The sequence below is a fragment of the Fopius arisanus genome, unplaced genomic scaffold, assembly GCF_000806365.1.
Source record: "Fopius arisanus strain USDA-PBARC FA_bdor unplaced genomic scaffold, ASM80636v1 scaffold00070, whole genome shotgun sequence".
Taxonomy (NCBI): domain Eukaryota; kingdom Metazoa; phylum Arthropoda; class Insecta; order Hymenoptera; family Braconidae; genus Fopius; species Fopius arisanus.
The window spans coordinates 480590-498682 of record NW_011887809.1 but is presented as its reverse complement, the minus strand read 5'-3'; the positions used below and the strand labels follow the sequence as shown (position 1 = coordinate 498682).

The window sequence follows — 18093 nt, the reverse complement described above, 5'->3', positions numbered from 1 at the left end:
CCTAATCTCATTATGCCTGTAGAGCAGATTGAGGATCCATCAGTGAAGATAAGGCCCCCCTCGAAGCTCATCCAGTTTATCCGGAAGAACGTGAACGTGAAGGAGGCACCTGAGAGTCTGAGAGCTGTGAAAAAATCCCACAAACCCGAGGCGCTGCTGAATATCAAGGACATCAAGTGGTTAAACGAATTTCTCATCGAGTACAGAAAGAAAACAGACACCAAAGTGTACATTCACGAGCTTCTGGAGGGAGCTGATGTAATCCTCCCAGAGCCCAAGGTCACACCAAGAAATCCAGTGCTGGAGGCGAGAATCCAGAAATTGACAGCTCAACAATCAGCCAGGGAGTACGAGGCGATGACCAAAGGAGTGGATCCCATCAGAAAATATTACCCCGAGGACACTATCTCATATCAAAGTAAATATCAGTCGAACTTCCTCAAGTTTTCGATGGAATTCATATCTTTGCAATTCTCCGACAATTTTATGATTTATTTTACCAATTGTTTAATGTTCTATTTGTTGTGTGGATTCATTAAATAAATTATTAACTTTCTTGATTTCAGTGAAGGAAATTAATAAACAACTCATCGCTGTAGCCCAATTCGTCTTCTCTGTGATAGCAGCCTTTGCATTTGGTTTCATAGGACTTGAGCTCATCGTTGGTAGCCTAGATTTTGGTTTCAGATTGCTGTTAGGAATAATCTGCGGCCTCATTGTAGCCCTCGCCGAGATCTACTTCCTCGCGAAGAAATTGAACGAAGACTGCTGGGAGCCCCCACCACCCAGGGTGTTTACAAAATCCCATCAGGAATAATTAATCATTATATCCGAGATAATTTTCATCCAGTGGAATTTCAATTATAGCCAAGCATGAGCCTGTAAATAACTAATATCGTGGGATTGAATATATTCTTCTCAGAAAATATCCATCGTAGTCCCTGGTCTCTTATTTCTTCATTCACAGATAAATAATCACAGATAAATAATAATATATATATGTATTATGTTATTGATTAGAAAATGAAAATTAATTTTCATTACTTCTTCCTTTCCAAACATTAAATTTCAAGTTTTATTGATTTACAGTCTGATATTGTTTTATTTTTTAAGAAATAAATAGTTCACCACATACTCGAGGTATAAATATTTATTATTTATTTGTTAAAAAAGGAGAGAGAATTTTTTATTCATCACGTCAAAAAAAAAAATGCAATTACTCTACTTATCACTTCCACTCTCGTTACTGGAGTCACTCTTATTCGATTCCGAATTTCCGTTCTCCTTGTGATCCTTTTCACTCCCTGAGTCCATCGCCTCGTCCTTGGAGCTGTCAGAACTCGATTCACTGTCACTTTGGCTGTCACTGTCAGAGTCAGTTGAACTCTCCTCAGAGCTAGATCTCTCTGCAGCCTCTTTATCAGCCATCATCTGTTTAAATTGTCTCACTGTTATTTTCCTCGGCATTATTTCCTTGAGGAACTCCAGAGTCTCGTTCGTTTGCACCACCTCCGCCAGGTGTTTGTAATCCAGACTCGAGCTCTTCTTCGACTGCTTGTGGGCCTCCTCTGCCATGAAGTGAACGAACATCTCCTGGAAATTACTCTGGATAAAACCAGTGACCTTGACAATTGAAGGTAGAATAATTGAGGAAAACGACTACTTACAGTTGCTTTTGTAACTAGAAATAATCCATCCTGTCCAATGGACTCTACGTGTGGTGAACTCTTCATAATTGTCTTCACCCTGGACATCGGCAGGCGAAGCTCTTTAATTTTTGGAGCTGGTGATTGCTGGGCCATTATTAAACCTCTCAAGAATCTTTATCCAGGGAAAAACAAATGAAAATTCTGTCAAAACACTTCGATTTAACGCACAAAATGTCAGATGTGTTTGAAGATGTTGAAGAGCCCGCGTTGTGTTTGTTTACGCTTATTTGCAGGTTATGTCAGCATTTTATGACGTCACAGCGTCAACAATCGTTTGAATTAACGCGCGATTTTTTTTTCTTTTAAAAAAATTATTTCAAAAAAAGAAAAACCATTTAAAATTTTAAAAAAAGAGGCCTCGTCATGATTTCTCTTTTTGTTTGTCAGTGTTGGTTTATTATATCCGCTGATTGGTTAAAAAAAAATTTCAGTTCTCAAGAGAATTTGAAATACCAGTTTTTCATAATAAAATCATCTGTTTTATTGAATCCTCAGCTTCGCCTGGGAGTAAATTTTGTGGATAATTTGTTTATTGTAGAAGGAAATAAATTATCCGAGAAAAATAAAAAAGAAACGCTCCCGGGTGGGCTCGAACCACCAACCTTTCGGTTAACAGCCGAACGCGCTAGCCAATTGCGCCACGGAAGCCTTGATGAAAAAGAAATCCAACTCGAATAAGAACCTAGCCTAATTTCACTCCTTTGCCCCTGAATATTTTCTTCCTGTCCAACCAATCATTGATAAAATCACCAATAATTACTCTCAATTATGCCAAGGATCCGGTTTCGATCCGGGGCACCGGCGGTCAAAAATATATAGCGCTCTGATTTCACGGTTTCACTGCCAAGCGGTAGTCCTGTCAAAATGACGACTGGACCAGGGCAGGTTTTTCCCTCAGATGAGGTTTTCCCTCCCTTTCAGCAAATGCGGTGCAGGGGGTTGGGGGGTGTTAAGGGAACAAATCGTAAAAACCCGAAAGGGTATACGAATGAAAGAAAATTTTTTTTTATATTTCTATCTTAACAAATGTTAAAATTCACATATAAAGAGTAAATAATTTCAACTATCTAGGGTGTTGGTGCACCACCTGAAACCTGATCGTCAACCTGAGCGGCAGGAAGACATGAAGAAAGATTTCCATTCGGGATATCCTATAACTCTGACCTTCTCCTCCATTCCGGCGATATTACGAGACCTAGATGATGATCTCCGATAACTAGTTGTCGTTTTGTAAAAATGGATTTTCTGTAATCAATATTGATAACGATTGATATCGATGATGGAGATACTTGATGATCAGTTCAGTAATCCGGGAATTTCTTCGGCGACAACACCCGCGATTTCACGTCCGAAATGCTTTCGACCCATTGAGTTGTGGATTTCATTTTGAAATGGAGAATAAATTCGCTCCAGTGAGTCATTTATCTACTGAACTAAATAATCGCCCTGATTAATTCTGTTATGTACCTTCCAGGGGGATAATGTCTGGTTTAGTAGCCCGTCTAATTCCGGGTTTACCATTCTGGGGGGTAAAGTCTCCGCAATTGATGCCAGGATTATTACAATCCAGGATGACGATGGAAACGTAAGTTCCTGTCTGATTTCATCGGTTAAAGTAGTTTATTCTAATCTTATCAGCTATCGGTTCAGGCGCTTCTCCTATCGCCCTTTCGGATTGAAACATGCGTTAAAAGATCGAGAGGATTAAACCGGAAAGAGAAGAATAATTAATCGCAAAGAAAGGAAACGGATATGGCTTCATCAAATTTGAATGATTCAATTTTCATTTCAACTAGATCGCTGGATCGTATAATTTATTTGTTATAATTGTTATAATTTAAAAAAATGATGCAACATTTCTTTTCTATAGATCGAAATTCTGAGGTGTAAACTTTACAATTTTTTCATTCATACTTCCTATTTATTTTTCGCTGTAAAATTGACGAATATTTATTTGAAAGCGAAAAAGCGGTGAATTTTCTCATTAATTTTTATGTAGTCCAGAAATTCATGAAATACTCGAATGAATTAAATCCCATGACAGATGTTGGCGGTTCCTCGGGATAAAATAATTAAGCACATGCACCCGACATCAATCTCGGGTGTCGAAGACATGATAAAACTAGGAGATCTCCAGGAGTACGCGATCCTGAAGAATCTCCACATCCGCTACAACAGAAACCTGATTTACACCTACACGGGAAGCCTCCTGGTCGCGATAAACCCGTACCAAATTCTGGACATCTACACCCCGAAGGAGATATCGCTGTACAGAGGTAAGAAGATAGGGGACGAGCCACCCCACATCTTCGCCGTCGGCGACAACTGTTTCACGGAGATGAAGAGAGCCAGAAGGAACCAGTGCATCGTAATCAGCGGTGAAAGCGGTGCCGGGAAGACCGAGAGCACGAAATTAATTCTCCAGTACTTAGCGGCAATCAGCGGTGAGCATTCCTGGATAGAGCAGCAGATCCTGGAGGCGAATCCCATCCTGGAGGCATTTGGAAATGCCAAAACCGTTCGCAACGACAATTCCTCGAGATTCGGAAAATACATCGACGTGAATTTCAATAAATCCGGATCAATCGAGGGTGCGAGGATCGAGCAGTATCTCCTGGAGAAGTGTAGACTGGTGCATCAGTCCGAGGGGGAGAGGAACTATCACATCTTCTATTCGATCCTCGCAGGACTCTCCAAAGAGGAGAAGAAGAGATTGGGTTTGAACGACGGAGGGTACAGATACCTCTGCGGATCTTCAGAGTGCAGAGGACGAAATGATGGGAAGGAGTTCGCTGACGTTCGAGCAGCGATGAGGATCCTGAATTTCTCCGAGGAAGATTTTCACAGGATCATTGAGCTCCTGTCCTCCATCCTCCACCTGGGTAATTTCAATTACAAATCGTCAGTCGTGTCCAACCTGGACAGCTGTGATATCCAGGAGGACGCAGGTGTCAAGACAACTGCTGAAATCCTGGGGGTCAGCGTCAAAGCCCTGAAGGAGGCCCTCACCAGGCGGACTATCTTCGCCAATGGGGAGAGAGTCGTCAGTTATTTGTCTAGGGCACAAGCCGTCGCGGTTAGGGACGCCTTCGTCAAGGCTGTCTATGGCCAGCTGTTCGTCATGATCGTTGAGAAGATAAATCTGACGATTTTTAAACCTAAAACAACCACCAGGAACTCCATTGGCGTACTCGATATCTTCGGGTTCGAAAATTTTTATCACAACAGCTTTGAACAGCTCTGCATCAATTACGCTAATGAACATCTCCAGCAATTTTTTGTAAGACACATTTTCAAGATCGAGCAGGAGTATTATAATGAGGAGGGGATATCCTGGAGGCATATCGATTTCAAGGACAATCAGGGGGTTCTGGATTTGATTGGAATTAAACAGCTAAACGTTATGGCTCTCATTGATGAGGAGAGCAAATTCCCCAAGGGCACTGATCTCTCACTTTTGGCCAAGTCTCATCAAATCCATTCTGCTAATGACAATTACGTTAAACCCAAATCGGATCTGGTGCAGGCGTTTGGCATTCGACATTTTGCTGGGGCTGTTGATTACGAAATTGGGGGGTTCCTGGAGAAGAATAGGGATACATTCTCTGTGGATTTGAAACAATTGATTGGAATATCTTTGAATAAGTTTCTGAGGGGAATATTCCCGGAGGAGATGTTGTCAGTTGACGGAAAAAAACGCTCGCCCTCGTTGTCGTCTGGTTTTCGATTGTCCCTGGATCAATTGATGAGGACTCTGGAGAGCTGCAATCCTTTCTTCGTGAGGTGCATCAAACCGAATGACCAGCAAAGACCTGGGGCTTTCGATCGTGATCTCTGCTGTCGACAGCTGAGGTATTCTGGAATGATGGAGACTGCCAGCATCAGGAGAGCTGGATACCCCATTCGTTATAGTTATCAGGAGTTCATTGAGAGATTCAGGGCTTTAATCAGGGGAAAAGCCCCAAAGGATCAGAGAACAGCCGCGGAGATGATCTGTAAGAGTGTCTTGGGGGAGGCTAATCTCGATTATCAAATTGGAAGGACGAGGGTTTTTCTGAAGGAGGAGCAGGATTTTATCCTGGAGAGGGAACGCGAGCTCGTCATCGCCAGGAGTATTGTCAGAATACAGAGGAATGTGAGGAGATGGATCGCACAGACGAGATATCTGAAGATGAAGAAGTCAGTGTTGATTATTCAACGAGTGTGGAGAGGTCATGGCCCTCGGAAGAAGTATCTGAAGATAAAACTGGGGTATCAGAGGCTGCAGGCCTGCACCAGATCACGTATCAATACTCACGAGTTTCGCAAGAAGCGAAAAATCATTGTGGCACTCCAGGCATTGGGTCGTGGCTATCTTGTACGCGATCTGCATAAAAAAAAGGCCCAATGGCGAGAGCAGAGGCTCAAGGAGATTAAAAAGCTCCAGGTGGACGAGGAGAAACGATTGAAATCGAGTGGCAAGTCCGACTGGAAGACAATTGCTGATAAAAATCATGAGAATCGACTTCGGGAATTGCGAGAGTCACTGCTGCAATTTAGAAATGGAGCACCATCTCCAGCGAAGGAGTCAGAGACCAACATCGATACTATCTTCGAATTTCTGAAGGAGGAACCACCCGCACCAGGAGTCAAGGAATTGCCTGCAGATATGTACGCTGACATTCCTGGAAAGTCCCAAAAACCAGAAGATTCCACGAGTGTCTTGGAACTCCCTCAAGAAACAGATGAGTCCGAAGACCTCTCTGCTTTCCACTTCAGTAAATTCGCTGCCACTTACTTCACAGCGAACGTCGCACCCCAGTACTCAAGACGTGCCTTGAAGCAATCATTACTCGATCTGCCACTGGCCTCAGATCAATTATCAGCCCAGGCATTGTGGATGACAATCCTGAGGTTCATGGGGGATCTCTCGGAGCCGAGGAATCCGATAGACATCCCCGAGAGAAAAACCGTCATGTCGACAGTCACGGAAACCCTCTCGAAGGCCTTCGCGAGGACGAAAGACTACCAAAACCTAATGAACGACAATAAAAATCAGAATCATCTAGTTCGAATGACCCTGAAACGCCAGAATAAACTCCACGATCACATCAGACGAGGAATCCTCGAGGATGAGTTCGTAAACGAGAGCTACGGCGATTGGCTTCATACCCGAAGTTCAAATCTGGAGAAACTGCACTTTGTGATTGGCCACGGAATCCTGCGTCCTGAACTCCGAGACGAGATTTACTGTCAGATAGTGAAGCAACTGACGAATAATCCCACCAAGGCGTCTCACGCCAGGGGGTGGATCCTCTTGTCGCTGTGTCTGGGCTGTTTCTCACCCTCTGAACGCTTTATCTATTACCTCCGAGCTTTCATACGCTCAGGCCCTCCAGGATACGCCCCCTATTGTCACAAGAGGCTCATCCGGACGTACAAGAATGGCTCAAGGACACAGCCTCCGAGCTGGCTGGAGCTCCAGGCGACGAAGAACAAGAGTCCGATTCGCCTGGAGGTGACATTCATGGATGGAACATCTAAGACTGTTGAAGTTGATTCTGCGAGTACCGCCCAGGAGGTCGTGGAGGCCCTCGCCAGGAGCATTGAACTCCGAGATATCTTTGGATTCTCTGTGTTCATCACAGTGTATGATAAAGTGCTGTCCCTTGGGGCTGGGAGGGATCACGTGTTCGATGCTATTTGTCAGTGTGAGCAGTATGCGAGGGAACAGGGACAATCTGAAAGATCAGCTCCCTGGCGACTGTTCTTACGGAAGGAGATATTTTCTCCGTGGCACGACCCCACCCTCGATAGCATCGCCACGAATCTCATCTACCATCAGATCACCAGGGGTATCAGGCAGGGAGAGTACAGATGCAGCAGTGAAGGTGATATCGCCATGATGGTGGCACAGCAACTGTACATCGACCACCAGAAACGCATGACGAGGGACACCCTGAGGAGTGTTATGCCCCTGTACATTCCCGCTCATCTTCTCCAGGGGGTGGTTAAGGAGGCGCTGAAAAAATGGGAGATAATTATACTCACAGTCTACGAGAAGAACATAAACCTGATGGAAGGTGCCCCAGCGAGCAAAGCCAAGGAGGACATCGTGATGTTCGCGAAGATCACTTGGCCCATCCTCTTCTCGAGGTTCTATGAGACCTTGAAGACGTCTGGTCCCGAGTTACCCACGAACAACGTGATAATCGCTGTGAACTGGACTGGCATTTACTTCATTGACGACCAGGAGCAAATGTTACTGGAGATGGCTTTCCCAGAAGTCGCGGAGGTCACCGTCCAAAATTTTCACGAGAACGCTTCCAAGAACCTCGTGATAACGACAGTGCAGAGGGATGAGTGGGTGTTCCAGACATTTGATGCTGAGGATTTGGCGTCACTCATTAATTTCCTGGTGGATGGTCTGAAGGAGCAATCAACTTGGGTGGTCGCCACCCAGGAGTACATGAACAACGTGACAGCAGCTCCAGGGGAGACGTACTTGTCCCTTCGACGAGGTGATATGGTTAAATTAATCGGTTGCAAGGGCCAATCGATACTGACATCTCAGTGGGGATATGGCGAAAGGTCTGATGGGTCTCAGGGTGAATTTCCTTCGGAGTGCGTCTACGTGATTCCAACAGTTGGAAAACCCTCGCAATCTATCATCGATATCTTCCGGACTGATTACACGACGAAAAATACTCTAGCTCGTAGGAGAATCGATAAGAGCAATCAGTCACGCTCTTATTCGTTGAGGAAATTCGCTCAGGAGCACTTCAGACAGAGTTTCAATGTGACCATCTCCAAGGCATCGACGATATCCTCAGCGAAAGGAACAGTCTCGGAGACTCTGTTTAAACACACTAGGACACCGATGAAGGCCGCCCTTCTGGCTCGAGTCTGCGAGGATCGGGAATTGTCTCAGCTCGCTGTCACCATCTTCACGAATATCCTGAGGTACATGGGGGATCTTCCCAGTAATCGTCAGCGATTGGGGACGGAGTACACGGATTTGATATTTACACCTGCTTTGGAGCATTCTCATCTTCGAGACGAGGTCTACTGCCAGATTATTCGTCAATTGATGGAGAATAAAATTCGATTGAGTGAGGAGAGGGGCTGGGAGCTCATGTGGCTGGCCACTGGAGTCATGTCGTGCTCTACGAATGTGCAGAAGGAAGTCGTGATGTTCCTGGGGTCTTCTGGCACCCCCATTGCTGTCGACTGCTTGAACAGATTAAACAGGACGTCGAAGTATGGAAATAGAAAGTATTCTCCGTATATTCTTGAGGTGGAGTCAATCAGGTTCAAGAGTCTCCAAATATTCCACAAAATTTATTTCCCTAATGATGTCGATGAGGCCTTTGAGGTACACTCCTCCACGAAATCCGGGGATCTCTGTCAGAAAATTGCGGATAGGCTGCAGCTGAGGAACTGCGATGGTTTCAGTCTCTTCGTTAAAATATCTGACAAGGTGTTCTCGGTTCCCCATGAATATTTCTTCTTTGATTTTATTCATGAGCTGATGGAGTGGATGAAGAAGTCTAGACCCACCAAGGCAGGTGTCACGCAGGTTCAGTACCAGATATTCTTCATGAAGAAGTTGTGGGTGGGGTGCTATCCAGGGCGCGACCCCAATGCTGACGAGGTATTCTACTTCCATCAGGAATTACCGAAGTACTTGAGGGGATATCACAATTGCAGTAAACAGGATGCCATTAAACTCGCTGCTCTCATTTATCGGAGCAAATTCGGAAATGTCAAGGACGAGCTGGCACGTGTACCTGATAAACTCAAGGAATACGTTCCTGCGGACCTGGTGCATGTTTACAGATCCAGTGACTGGAAGAAACACATCTCCTCGGCATTTAAGGAACAGACAGGTAAATATTCAATTTGAGATGCTTCAATAATCTGTGATAACATTATCAAGAATAAATGAACAACTCCATTATTTATTTACTAGAATTGATCGTGAAAATAGAAAAAATATAGAGTGCATGTGATAAAAAAATTTCGACTCCATGAAGAAAATAAAAATAAATTTGAAAAAATGGAGTAGATAATGTCAATTGAATGGAAATAATTTCGTTGTGATTTCAATTAGGAATGACTCAGTACGACGCAAAACTGCAATTCCTCCAGCACATCTACCAATGGCCGACCTTTGGCTCTGCATTTTTCGAAGTAAAGCAATCGACGGAATCGAGTTTCCCCGAATTTTTGATAATAGCAATAAACAAAAACGGTGTAAGTGCCATTCACCCCCAGACAAAAGAAATCCTTGGAATGTGGAGTTTCACGGAGCTGTCAAACTGGTCCTCCGGAAATACCTATTTCCACCTGACGATAGGAAACTTCATGAAAAGCCAAAAGATCCTCTTCGAGACAGCTCAAGGGTACAAGATGGACGATCTAATATCATCCTACATCAACCACCTCAAGTCAACAATGGAAATAAAGGAATCAGAGAGATTGTAATTAAACTCAAAATTCAGGATTTATTTGTCTTAATACTGACGCATGAGTAGATTATGAATTATGAGCATGAATTGCATGAATTATAAATACTATAAATACGTAGATTAAAAATTCTCTTCATCAATTTCGTAATTATACTTGATTGCACCGAGTACGTCTCGTACGCCCTGTCGAAGAAGCTGGAGTTGTGATTGAGGATTTGAACGACTTCCGCAGGGACAGGAAATTTTCAAGTCCCCTAGCTGGTGCTGGTGGTAACAACCAAAGAGAACATTAGATCAATTTGGGATACGAAATGTTCCCATCAGTCGTTACCTACCCCAATTGATCATCTCTTCCGATGACGTCAATCATTTAAGCTCAGATGACAGTGATCTGTTGTTTATTTCATACCTTCGGGGAAGTCCGGATGGCTGTGCGCTAAAAATACACGAGCAAATTATACCTCTTCCTCAATTAGAACGAAATTAAATCAATTGTCCAATTGTCGAGAATTCAAATGAACTGACGCACTTCTCGGTATCGCATAATCGGAGTCAGAAGTTCTTCTTAAAAAGCTTACCCGCGGCGTTAATTCCACAAGTAATCTCGAGAAACTAGTGTCAGATGACCAGTCGCTTCCCTTTATAAACCACAGGATGACGTACAACTGTCATCGGTGATAAACCGAATGAGAATATAAAGAATAATGAGATGAAATTAATTGAACGTCGTACGATTCGCGGTGATAACCCTGTGGAGAATTTTTTTTACGAATCTACGTTTCGATTATTTCCGTTTTTTAATTCATGTACTTAAATTGTGCAAATCTACATAATTTATTAACACTCTCGGTTGTGGTATATTAGTCTATGATATTGAGAATAAAATATTCGGAAGAAAAGTATTGAGCGAAAAAAAAATCATTAAATCGTTGAACGAAAGAGAATTTCATTAAATGTGCAAAATCGGTTTGCAGTTTTAATTAGTTATTGAACTTAATTAGAATCGATGGGGAGGCAGTAATTGCCAAGGTCTTTGGTTCAATAATCCCGAAGAAACAAATGCGAACAAACTGACATACGTATTGGGGAAAATCTCGTGATAACCCCGTCACCAAGGAGCCTGATTATTCTTAATATAGAATCAACCCGCAGGTCAATAATTATAAATTAGAGGAAGCCCTCGGCTGGATGTTTATTATTTTCATCGTGTCCTCTCCGGGTTTCTTCCTTTCACTATTTTTTCACGTGTCCGGGAATCCGGAGATAATTCGGTGATAAGAGCGGCTTTTGTTGAGAGAAAGGCATTGGCTTTTCCCCTTGTCTTATCCGAGTTCATTTAATTTAAATTTATTCATGTCAATTAGTTTTTTTAATGAATATTTCAACAGAAGCAACAGGAAATAAATAAAAAGTTCAATTAATATTCAATAAAATTGGCTAGCGAATGCGTTAGATTTTGCAGTAAAAAATATTTCAGTTAAAAAAATTAATTGAAATATTTGTGGAATTCGAATTCAAGTTCAAACGCAAGTGAATAATTCGTCGCTAATTTATCCGTTTGTTTTTCCAACGGAAATGTTGGTAGGGGGAGAATAACAAAATTGATAAGACCTTTCGTTTTTTATTAATCATTATATATTTCCACACAAAATAACTTTAACAAAATCGAAAGCAATGATTAAAGAATTATTACTTAAGAAATATCTTTGGGAATTAGTTCTTGTACTTTTAATCAAAATTCAATTCAAACATTAAATCCACCTACAGCAATTAAAATTATGAATGAGTACAAAAATTCCGATGATTTTTCTGAATCTCTAATTCACTCATAAAGTAATTAATTCAGATAATTGAGGGTTCATTTGGATATAAAAAAAATTCTACTTTGCGGAGTTGCCAGGATAAATGATCTGAGCTGTTTGAATAAAAAAAAAATCCAGAGACAAATGAATTTGACAAATTCATTTGAACAATTTTTATCCGTCGGTTTTCGAAATGATAAGAGGGAGAACAAACTAATAAGATAACATACAAAAACATTAATTAATACGTTAGACATGATATCTATATTATCAACTATTAAAACTGCTTACAGGAATAAACGGCACGTACGAAAATTATCCCGGATCAATGATCGAGATCTAAGGAATCTGATAAATCTCCGGGAGTTGATTTTTGTACTTGCCATTCAAATTTCCACACAGACCGGCAATATTTCCCTGAAGTTTACGATCAATCATAACCGTGACGCTGTTCAACGATTGGAATATCGTGATTGGAACGTCGTTAATTTGAACAGCAGTAATTCCGCCATAATTAGTTAATTTAAACACCCAAGGCCATTGATCCCGAGGAACGAACGTTCCATTGATCAACTCGTTGACAGCAAAATCCTCGTTATTGATTTTAATCGAGTAATCGTTACGATTCGGTGAGAATTCAACGAGATGCTCTCCGAAGAACAGTTTGAGTCCCATGATATTGTTAACACTCTTAACAAATACCGCGAAGGATTGGGAGTACTTGTCGCCGATAGCGAGTGTCCATTCATCAGACATCGAGTGAGAAATTTCTCCACCGTCGGATGTCAGGACAACTTCTGGATACAAAGAGCATAATCTGATGGCGTTACTCCTGTAGTTCGTGATGAAAGTGAAAGGGAATCGAGTGTTGTCCAGAGGACTTATCCACAGATGTTTATCAGGATCGGGTCCGAAGCCCTGATGACGTGGTGGATCACGTTCCATTCCAAGCCAAGACTTTTCAGATACCTCAGCTCCAACGATATCCCATCCCTGATCAGGTGTAGCAACAGACATATTCATGCTATCCAAATTCATGGGGAACTTGATGGTCATCCTCATGGTCCCCAGATCAGTGTGCTCGGAGGTGTACATCAGGTGTGGGTAGAGCAGGGCTTTGATCTCATCCTCGTAGCTCTGCAGGGCCGAAGTGATGCACTCAGGTACATTTTCGTGTGTCACGTTGATGGTGTACTTCCGGAGTGTGGTGAACCTAATGGCGTGATCGAGACACTTTTCCGTCCTGGGTACGAGCCCCTCTGAATTTTTGTACATCGATTTGTCCATGTCGGCTTTGCAGTCGCCACTGATGCTCTCCTGAATGAACTTCCTCTTCTGTTCCTCCGACAACTCGCCTTTCACACCGACGGTGATGAGAGTCTGATCACTAGGACATTCCGTCGTATCCGCCTTACCCATAGCAACAGTGAGCTTGCTGTACGTCTCATCCTTCGTCACTCCTAGTTTGAGGGGATCGTCGGGAAGACTGGGATACGTCTTTTGAGCGTCAACACAGATCACTAGGTTCTTCTCCCCTGGTGTTGATCTACTCATCTGCAGACTCATCGTATTCTGCTTGTGTTCGCGACTCATGTCCAAATCCATATTAACGTGCCACGCGCAAATCGGTTCCTTCTCATTGACTGCTATTGCCTTCAAGCTCCCCCTCAGGCTGAACTTCGTTGCACTCAGGATGTGTGGAGTCTTCTGATTGTCATCCACATCCTCTGTATTCACCTTAAGTGACAGTTTCAAGTGAGACGTCGGGTATTTAGTACTCGGCTCTACTTTGTACATAAATCCACAGCTCCCCATTCTCGGTGAGATAATCAGATTCTTGAAAGTCTGACTGAGCGCAAGGAGTTCGGCACTCCAATCGTATCCCCAGGAGTTCTTCCGCTCCTTGTACAACGACCTGAAGAATTCTTTATCAATGACCACTGGAGTCAGCCCAGTCTCACAATCAAACACGGATGTTGAGAACTGTAGTCCCATATCCTTCACGTCATTAACATCCTCGTGATTCCGTTTAGCTGCGATGCCCTTGGTGACGGTCTCATGATACTCGCAAGTCGGGCACGATCTCTTCAGGGCGCCATCGTCACCCTCGCTGATTGTCGTGCAGTCTTTAGCGTGAGTAATCAATCCCTGCTTGAAATCCTTCTTCGACGACAGAATCGGAATGATAGTCTCCGAAGCAGCTGGCATGAAGGTTCTACCATTCGTGAATTCGTAAAAGAACTGCACGTCTGTCGCTGTCGCTCTTTTGATCGAATGCCAAACATCGAGCAGTGGATTGTAAATCGACATTGAGTAATCACCGTGCCTCCATGCTTTGTAACCAAATTCCACCACTGAACCCAGAATGTAATCACGTTGCTCCATTCCAAAGATCGATTGTACCATCGGTATCTTGCTCTCGAGTAAAACGGGAAGACCCATCTCACTCACCACATGCTGCTCATACATCGCATCATAGGACACGAATTTTCTCATGAATTCCGCAGTGTTACGATGAATTTTGACTAGCGGTGCGAGATCATCGAACAGCCCGATTATAGTCCTGCCCCTGTAATGATTGGCGAAGACAACTCGACCTCTGAACGAAATAACAGCGTCAATCAATAGCTCTCCCATCGTCGAGTTCCTACCAGCTTCTTCAAGAATCCGTACTACATCGTCATTAGCCACAGGAACTCGTCCGAATCGTATGAAAGCAGTCAACGGAGATGTGTAATGATTGAAATTCTGCAGAATGAGCTGTATCTTCCACAGCGTAACGCGTTTTCGACCTGCAATCTCAGAGGACTCGATATTCAATACATCGGGGAATCCCGTATTCTCGTTCAAAGTGTAAGAGAGGGAGACCTGATCGCCATGCCCGTAGATCTCATCCATGGCGTTGACCATGAATGATGAGGAGAGTCTGTAGGACACCGGTGTATGGATTCTCGTAAAACGGAGAATTTTCGTTGCAAGTTCCTTGAGGTGCATGTCGCAAGGATTGACGGAATTGGCGAGACCTTTGATGGTGGTGTGATGGTAGTTGTAGAGATGCTCGTTCTTCTCGTACACCATGAACCAGTAGATGTGAAGGATATTAGTCATGGATGGGGCCTGACGGATCAGAACATCGTACGCTGCGATCCTGAGCTTCAGGGGAAGATTGCTGTCAGCCATGATTGGCCAGAGGAGGTCGTGGGCGGCCTGGTAGCTCGGGATTGACTTCTCGACAGCCCAGATTGCGTGCATTCGCAGATTTGTCATTAAGGATGCGTCAGGGAATTGCTTGAGCTCCATTTGTCCTCGAATGAGAGGAGCTAGACGCTCGAATATTCCGCCGACTTGGAGGTTCCTCAGACCTGCGAGAGCCGCCACTTTCTCGTTGTACTCGTTGTTGACTAACTGATTGTAGAACATTTCAATCTGTTCTTGGAGAATGCTATGTTGCTCTGATTTTGGAGTATTTTTGAAGGCCCTGAAGAGGAGACTCCCGAAACTCGGGATTGCGGCTGCCCTGACATTATAAGATAGACCGGAAGTCCTGAAAGGATCTAGTAATAATGCAGTCTCTGGTGTAGGATTTCTAACGCTCAGGGGTAATTTTGCCAGCATCTGCATTGCAAATAGTCGGTCAACATCGGTTTCCTCGAGACGGATCAGTTCATTTATCACTTCGACTGCCGCGGGTGTCCCTACGTATGGCAGAGTCTCCAGGAAGATGGTTTTCACTGACCCATCGGTTGATTTCACATCGGAAAATAATTGCCGAAGGTCCGAGACCTGCATGAAACTCATCGTACGGACTAGTCTGTTGATCGTCTGGCCGTGTTTGAAGTCCGGCTCCTTTGCCTCCAGGTGATCCTCCTCGAGGTAGTCGGCTGCTTCTTTCAGCATTTCTTTCGCTTTTGAAATAAGGATATCGGGGTCGGAGACCACGTGTCGACCTTGAGTCACGTCTATGCCGCTGCCCTCTGAATAACTCCCCTCTGGCTTTAGGTAACTGATGTCTTCGATTTTGAGAAGATTTTTCAAGAATGAAAGCCTGAAACCCGCTGGTGGTTTCTTGTTCAGCAAGACGAATGTAGCACTGAAATTTTTGGGGATTCAATCATTAAACCTTGGCACATGTGAAATAATTCCACAGAAAATTGAATTCCTGGAATTTCTTTGAATTTGGAATTCTCTTTTAATATTACAGGAAATTATTGAATTAATTGTAATTACTTGTTGAGAACGTAATGGGCTTCGGATCTCCCTTTCCAGGGAAAGTAGTTGACACCTCCATGAGCTATGAGGGACTTGATGAGAATGTTCTGGTGATCCTTCTTGACTTTAAAGACTCGTCTACTCGCCATATTCACTGGTCTCTATTCGGACAATCGATCCGATAAAAATATGGAATTTAAATTTAATTTCCTAATATCGGCTCAATATCATATCCATTATCTTGAATCTTTGATTTTAATGATTCAATGATGATTGATTAGGAATAATTTATTCGGTGTTAATAAAATGGAATTCACCTCTGGAGGTAGATCGCAGGCCTCGACCTCGGCGTTATTAAAAGTGAAGATATTGTAATTAGTGCAGTTCCTTGGAGATCCGAATTTCGTGATAATTAATTCATCGGTATCTTCAGTGGGATGGACATCGTAGCTAGTCCAGCAGTCCCCGTGGATAGTATTCTGGGGGGTGGAACGAAAAAAAATATAAAATTTATGACGTGGTCTCACGAGTCCGTACTCACCTCCTTGGACATGAAGCTGTGGTGTTTGATCGGGGACTCTAAGTTCAGGCTCGGCATGTCCAGTTGCAGCATCGACGCCATCGCCATTTTCATGTTCCTGGACCATCTTGGCTCGTCTGACGAGATTCTCACACCGGCCAACTAAAGATTTTTTTATAATTATGGGATTTTCTCTCGGAGGAAATACATTCAATAGGCAAGTGGTAAAGTCAAGTCAAAGATCGATTGAATCTTAAATTTATCCTAATTATCTTAAAAATTTATAATTAAATTTACGGAATTTATAATTGGATTGATGAGATTTACAATTAAATTTACGGAATTTATAATTGAATTTATGGAGTTTATAATTGGATTGACGAGATTAAATTTTAAAAACCGTAAAATCGAATGGAATTCACTTCGACCCTTGGTGAATAAAATAGAATCCCGCGGTGAAGTCTCACCTGTCCGTTCTCCTGGTAAGCTATGAGAAATGGATGTTCCAGGATTTGTGCAGGCTCTGGAAGAGACCTGGAGGCCTTGGTGGGTTCATAATGCTCAGCGATGCCATTATGCAAACCTGTTCTGACATTCACCAATGCCACCATGAAGAAGCTCAGGTCGTCACGGTCACTCTCAATAGGTTCAACATTGAATTCACCAGATATGGAATACTGAGAGGCGTACGCCGCGGGTTCAATAATTCCCGCTTTGACATCTCCGTAGTAACTATAGACTAAACCTCTGTCACGAGGAAACGGCCCTGAAATTTTATGCTAATGAGTTTCCGCGGTGAATCACCAAATTGTTTGTAATTCAGTGATCAAGTGGTAGATCCAGTTGAGTCGCGCATATATAATAGCTTCGTTATATATTATTTAATCTCGAAAGCTATGTATTTTAGGAACAGAAAATATTCGGTACTGGAAATCTGATCAGCTCAAGGATTGATTGATAATAAAAATTGAAAACCATCTGTTTTTTCATGTCAATTTTATCAATCGTTTATCAGGAGTTTGTAAAAAATTTGTTTAAAAAATTCTTCAATCTTCGTAACTCACCTGTTGCATTAGCAACTGCCAAACAAACGGCTAACGCTATACAAACATAAAAGAACGGAATTAGTAAATGGATGTACGCAGTAGATGTAAAGTGGTCTCGGTCAATTTGTCAATTACACCCTATTCGTTAAAACGTATCAATTGATCGGACACTTCCCTGAAACCTGTTAGCTTACCCGCGACAATCTTCACCGCGCGAATCATCACGAGCGACTGATGCTAGCCAACGACTGTCATCTGCGTTTTATAAGGTCCGACGCTTCCGTAAAAATTCAATAGCATCAATCACAAGTTAAGGTCAAAGCGAAGATCTACACTGTAATGATAACCTGGTGACAA

At 43.0% G+C, this 18093-nt stretch overlaps 4 protein-coding genes and 1 non-coding gene across 5 annotated transcripts; 2 read left to right on the top strand and 3 right to left on the bottom strand.

Annotated features, from left to right (window-relative positions):
* On the top strand, positions 1–930 carry LOC105269502 (transmembrane protein 199; the record flags this gene model as incomplete). Its single annotated transcript, XM_011309812.1, is given in 2 exon segments — positions 1–418; positions 567–930. Coding segments are annotated over 2 exon segments (657 nt in total). The 3' UTR covers positions 818–930.
* A 136-nt stretch (positions 931–1066) lies between these two features.
* On the bottom strand, positions 1067–1948 carry LOC105269501 (chromatin accessibility complex protein 1). The gene is made up of 2 exons (XM_011309811.1): positions 1668–1948; positions 1067–1593 (listed from the first exon to the last, which is right to left on the bottom strand). The coding sequence occupies exons 1-2, from the start codon at positions 1800–1802 to the stop codon at positions 1222–1224; spliced, it is 507 nt and encodes a 168-aa protein (XP_011308113.1). The 5' UTR covers positions 1803–1948; the 3' UTR covers positions 1067–1221.
* A 335-nt stretch (positions 1949–2283) lies between these two features.
* On the bottom strand, positions 2284–2357 carry TRNAN-GUU (transfer RNA asparagine (anticodon GUU)). The gene has a single exon. It is a non-coding gene; the product is annotated as a tRNA-Asn (tRNA).
* A 680-nt stretch (positions 2358–3037) lies between these two features.
* LOC105269500 (myosin-VIIa) lies at positions 3038–10634 on the top strand. Its single transcript, XM_011309810.1, has 4 exons — positions 3038–3121; positions 3184–3294; positions 3754–9577; positions 9802–10634. Exons 1-4 carry the CDS (start codon positions 3101–3103, stop codon positions 10173–10175), a joined length of 6330 nt encoding a protein of 2109 aa, XP_011308112.1. The 5' UTR covers positions 3038–3100; the 3' UTR covers positions 10176–10634.
* A 1564-nt stretch (positions 10635–12198) lies between these two features.
* LOC105269499 (vitellogenin-3) lies at positions 12199–18002 on the bottom strand. The gene is made up of 7 exons (XM_011309809.1): positions 17931–18002; positions 17755–17790; positions 17158–17456; positions 16712–16852; positions 16488–16649; positions 16189–16331; positions 12199–16051 (listed from the first exon to the last, which is right to left on the bottom strand). Exons 1-7 carry the CDS (start codon positions 17956–17958, stop codon positions 12301–12303), a joined length of 4560 nt encoding a protein of 1519 aa, XP_011308111.1. The 5' UTR covers positions 17959–18002; the 3' UTR covers positions 12199–12300.
* Between the last annotated feature and the right edge of the window lie 91 nt (positions 18003–18093).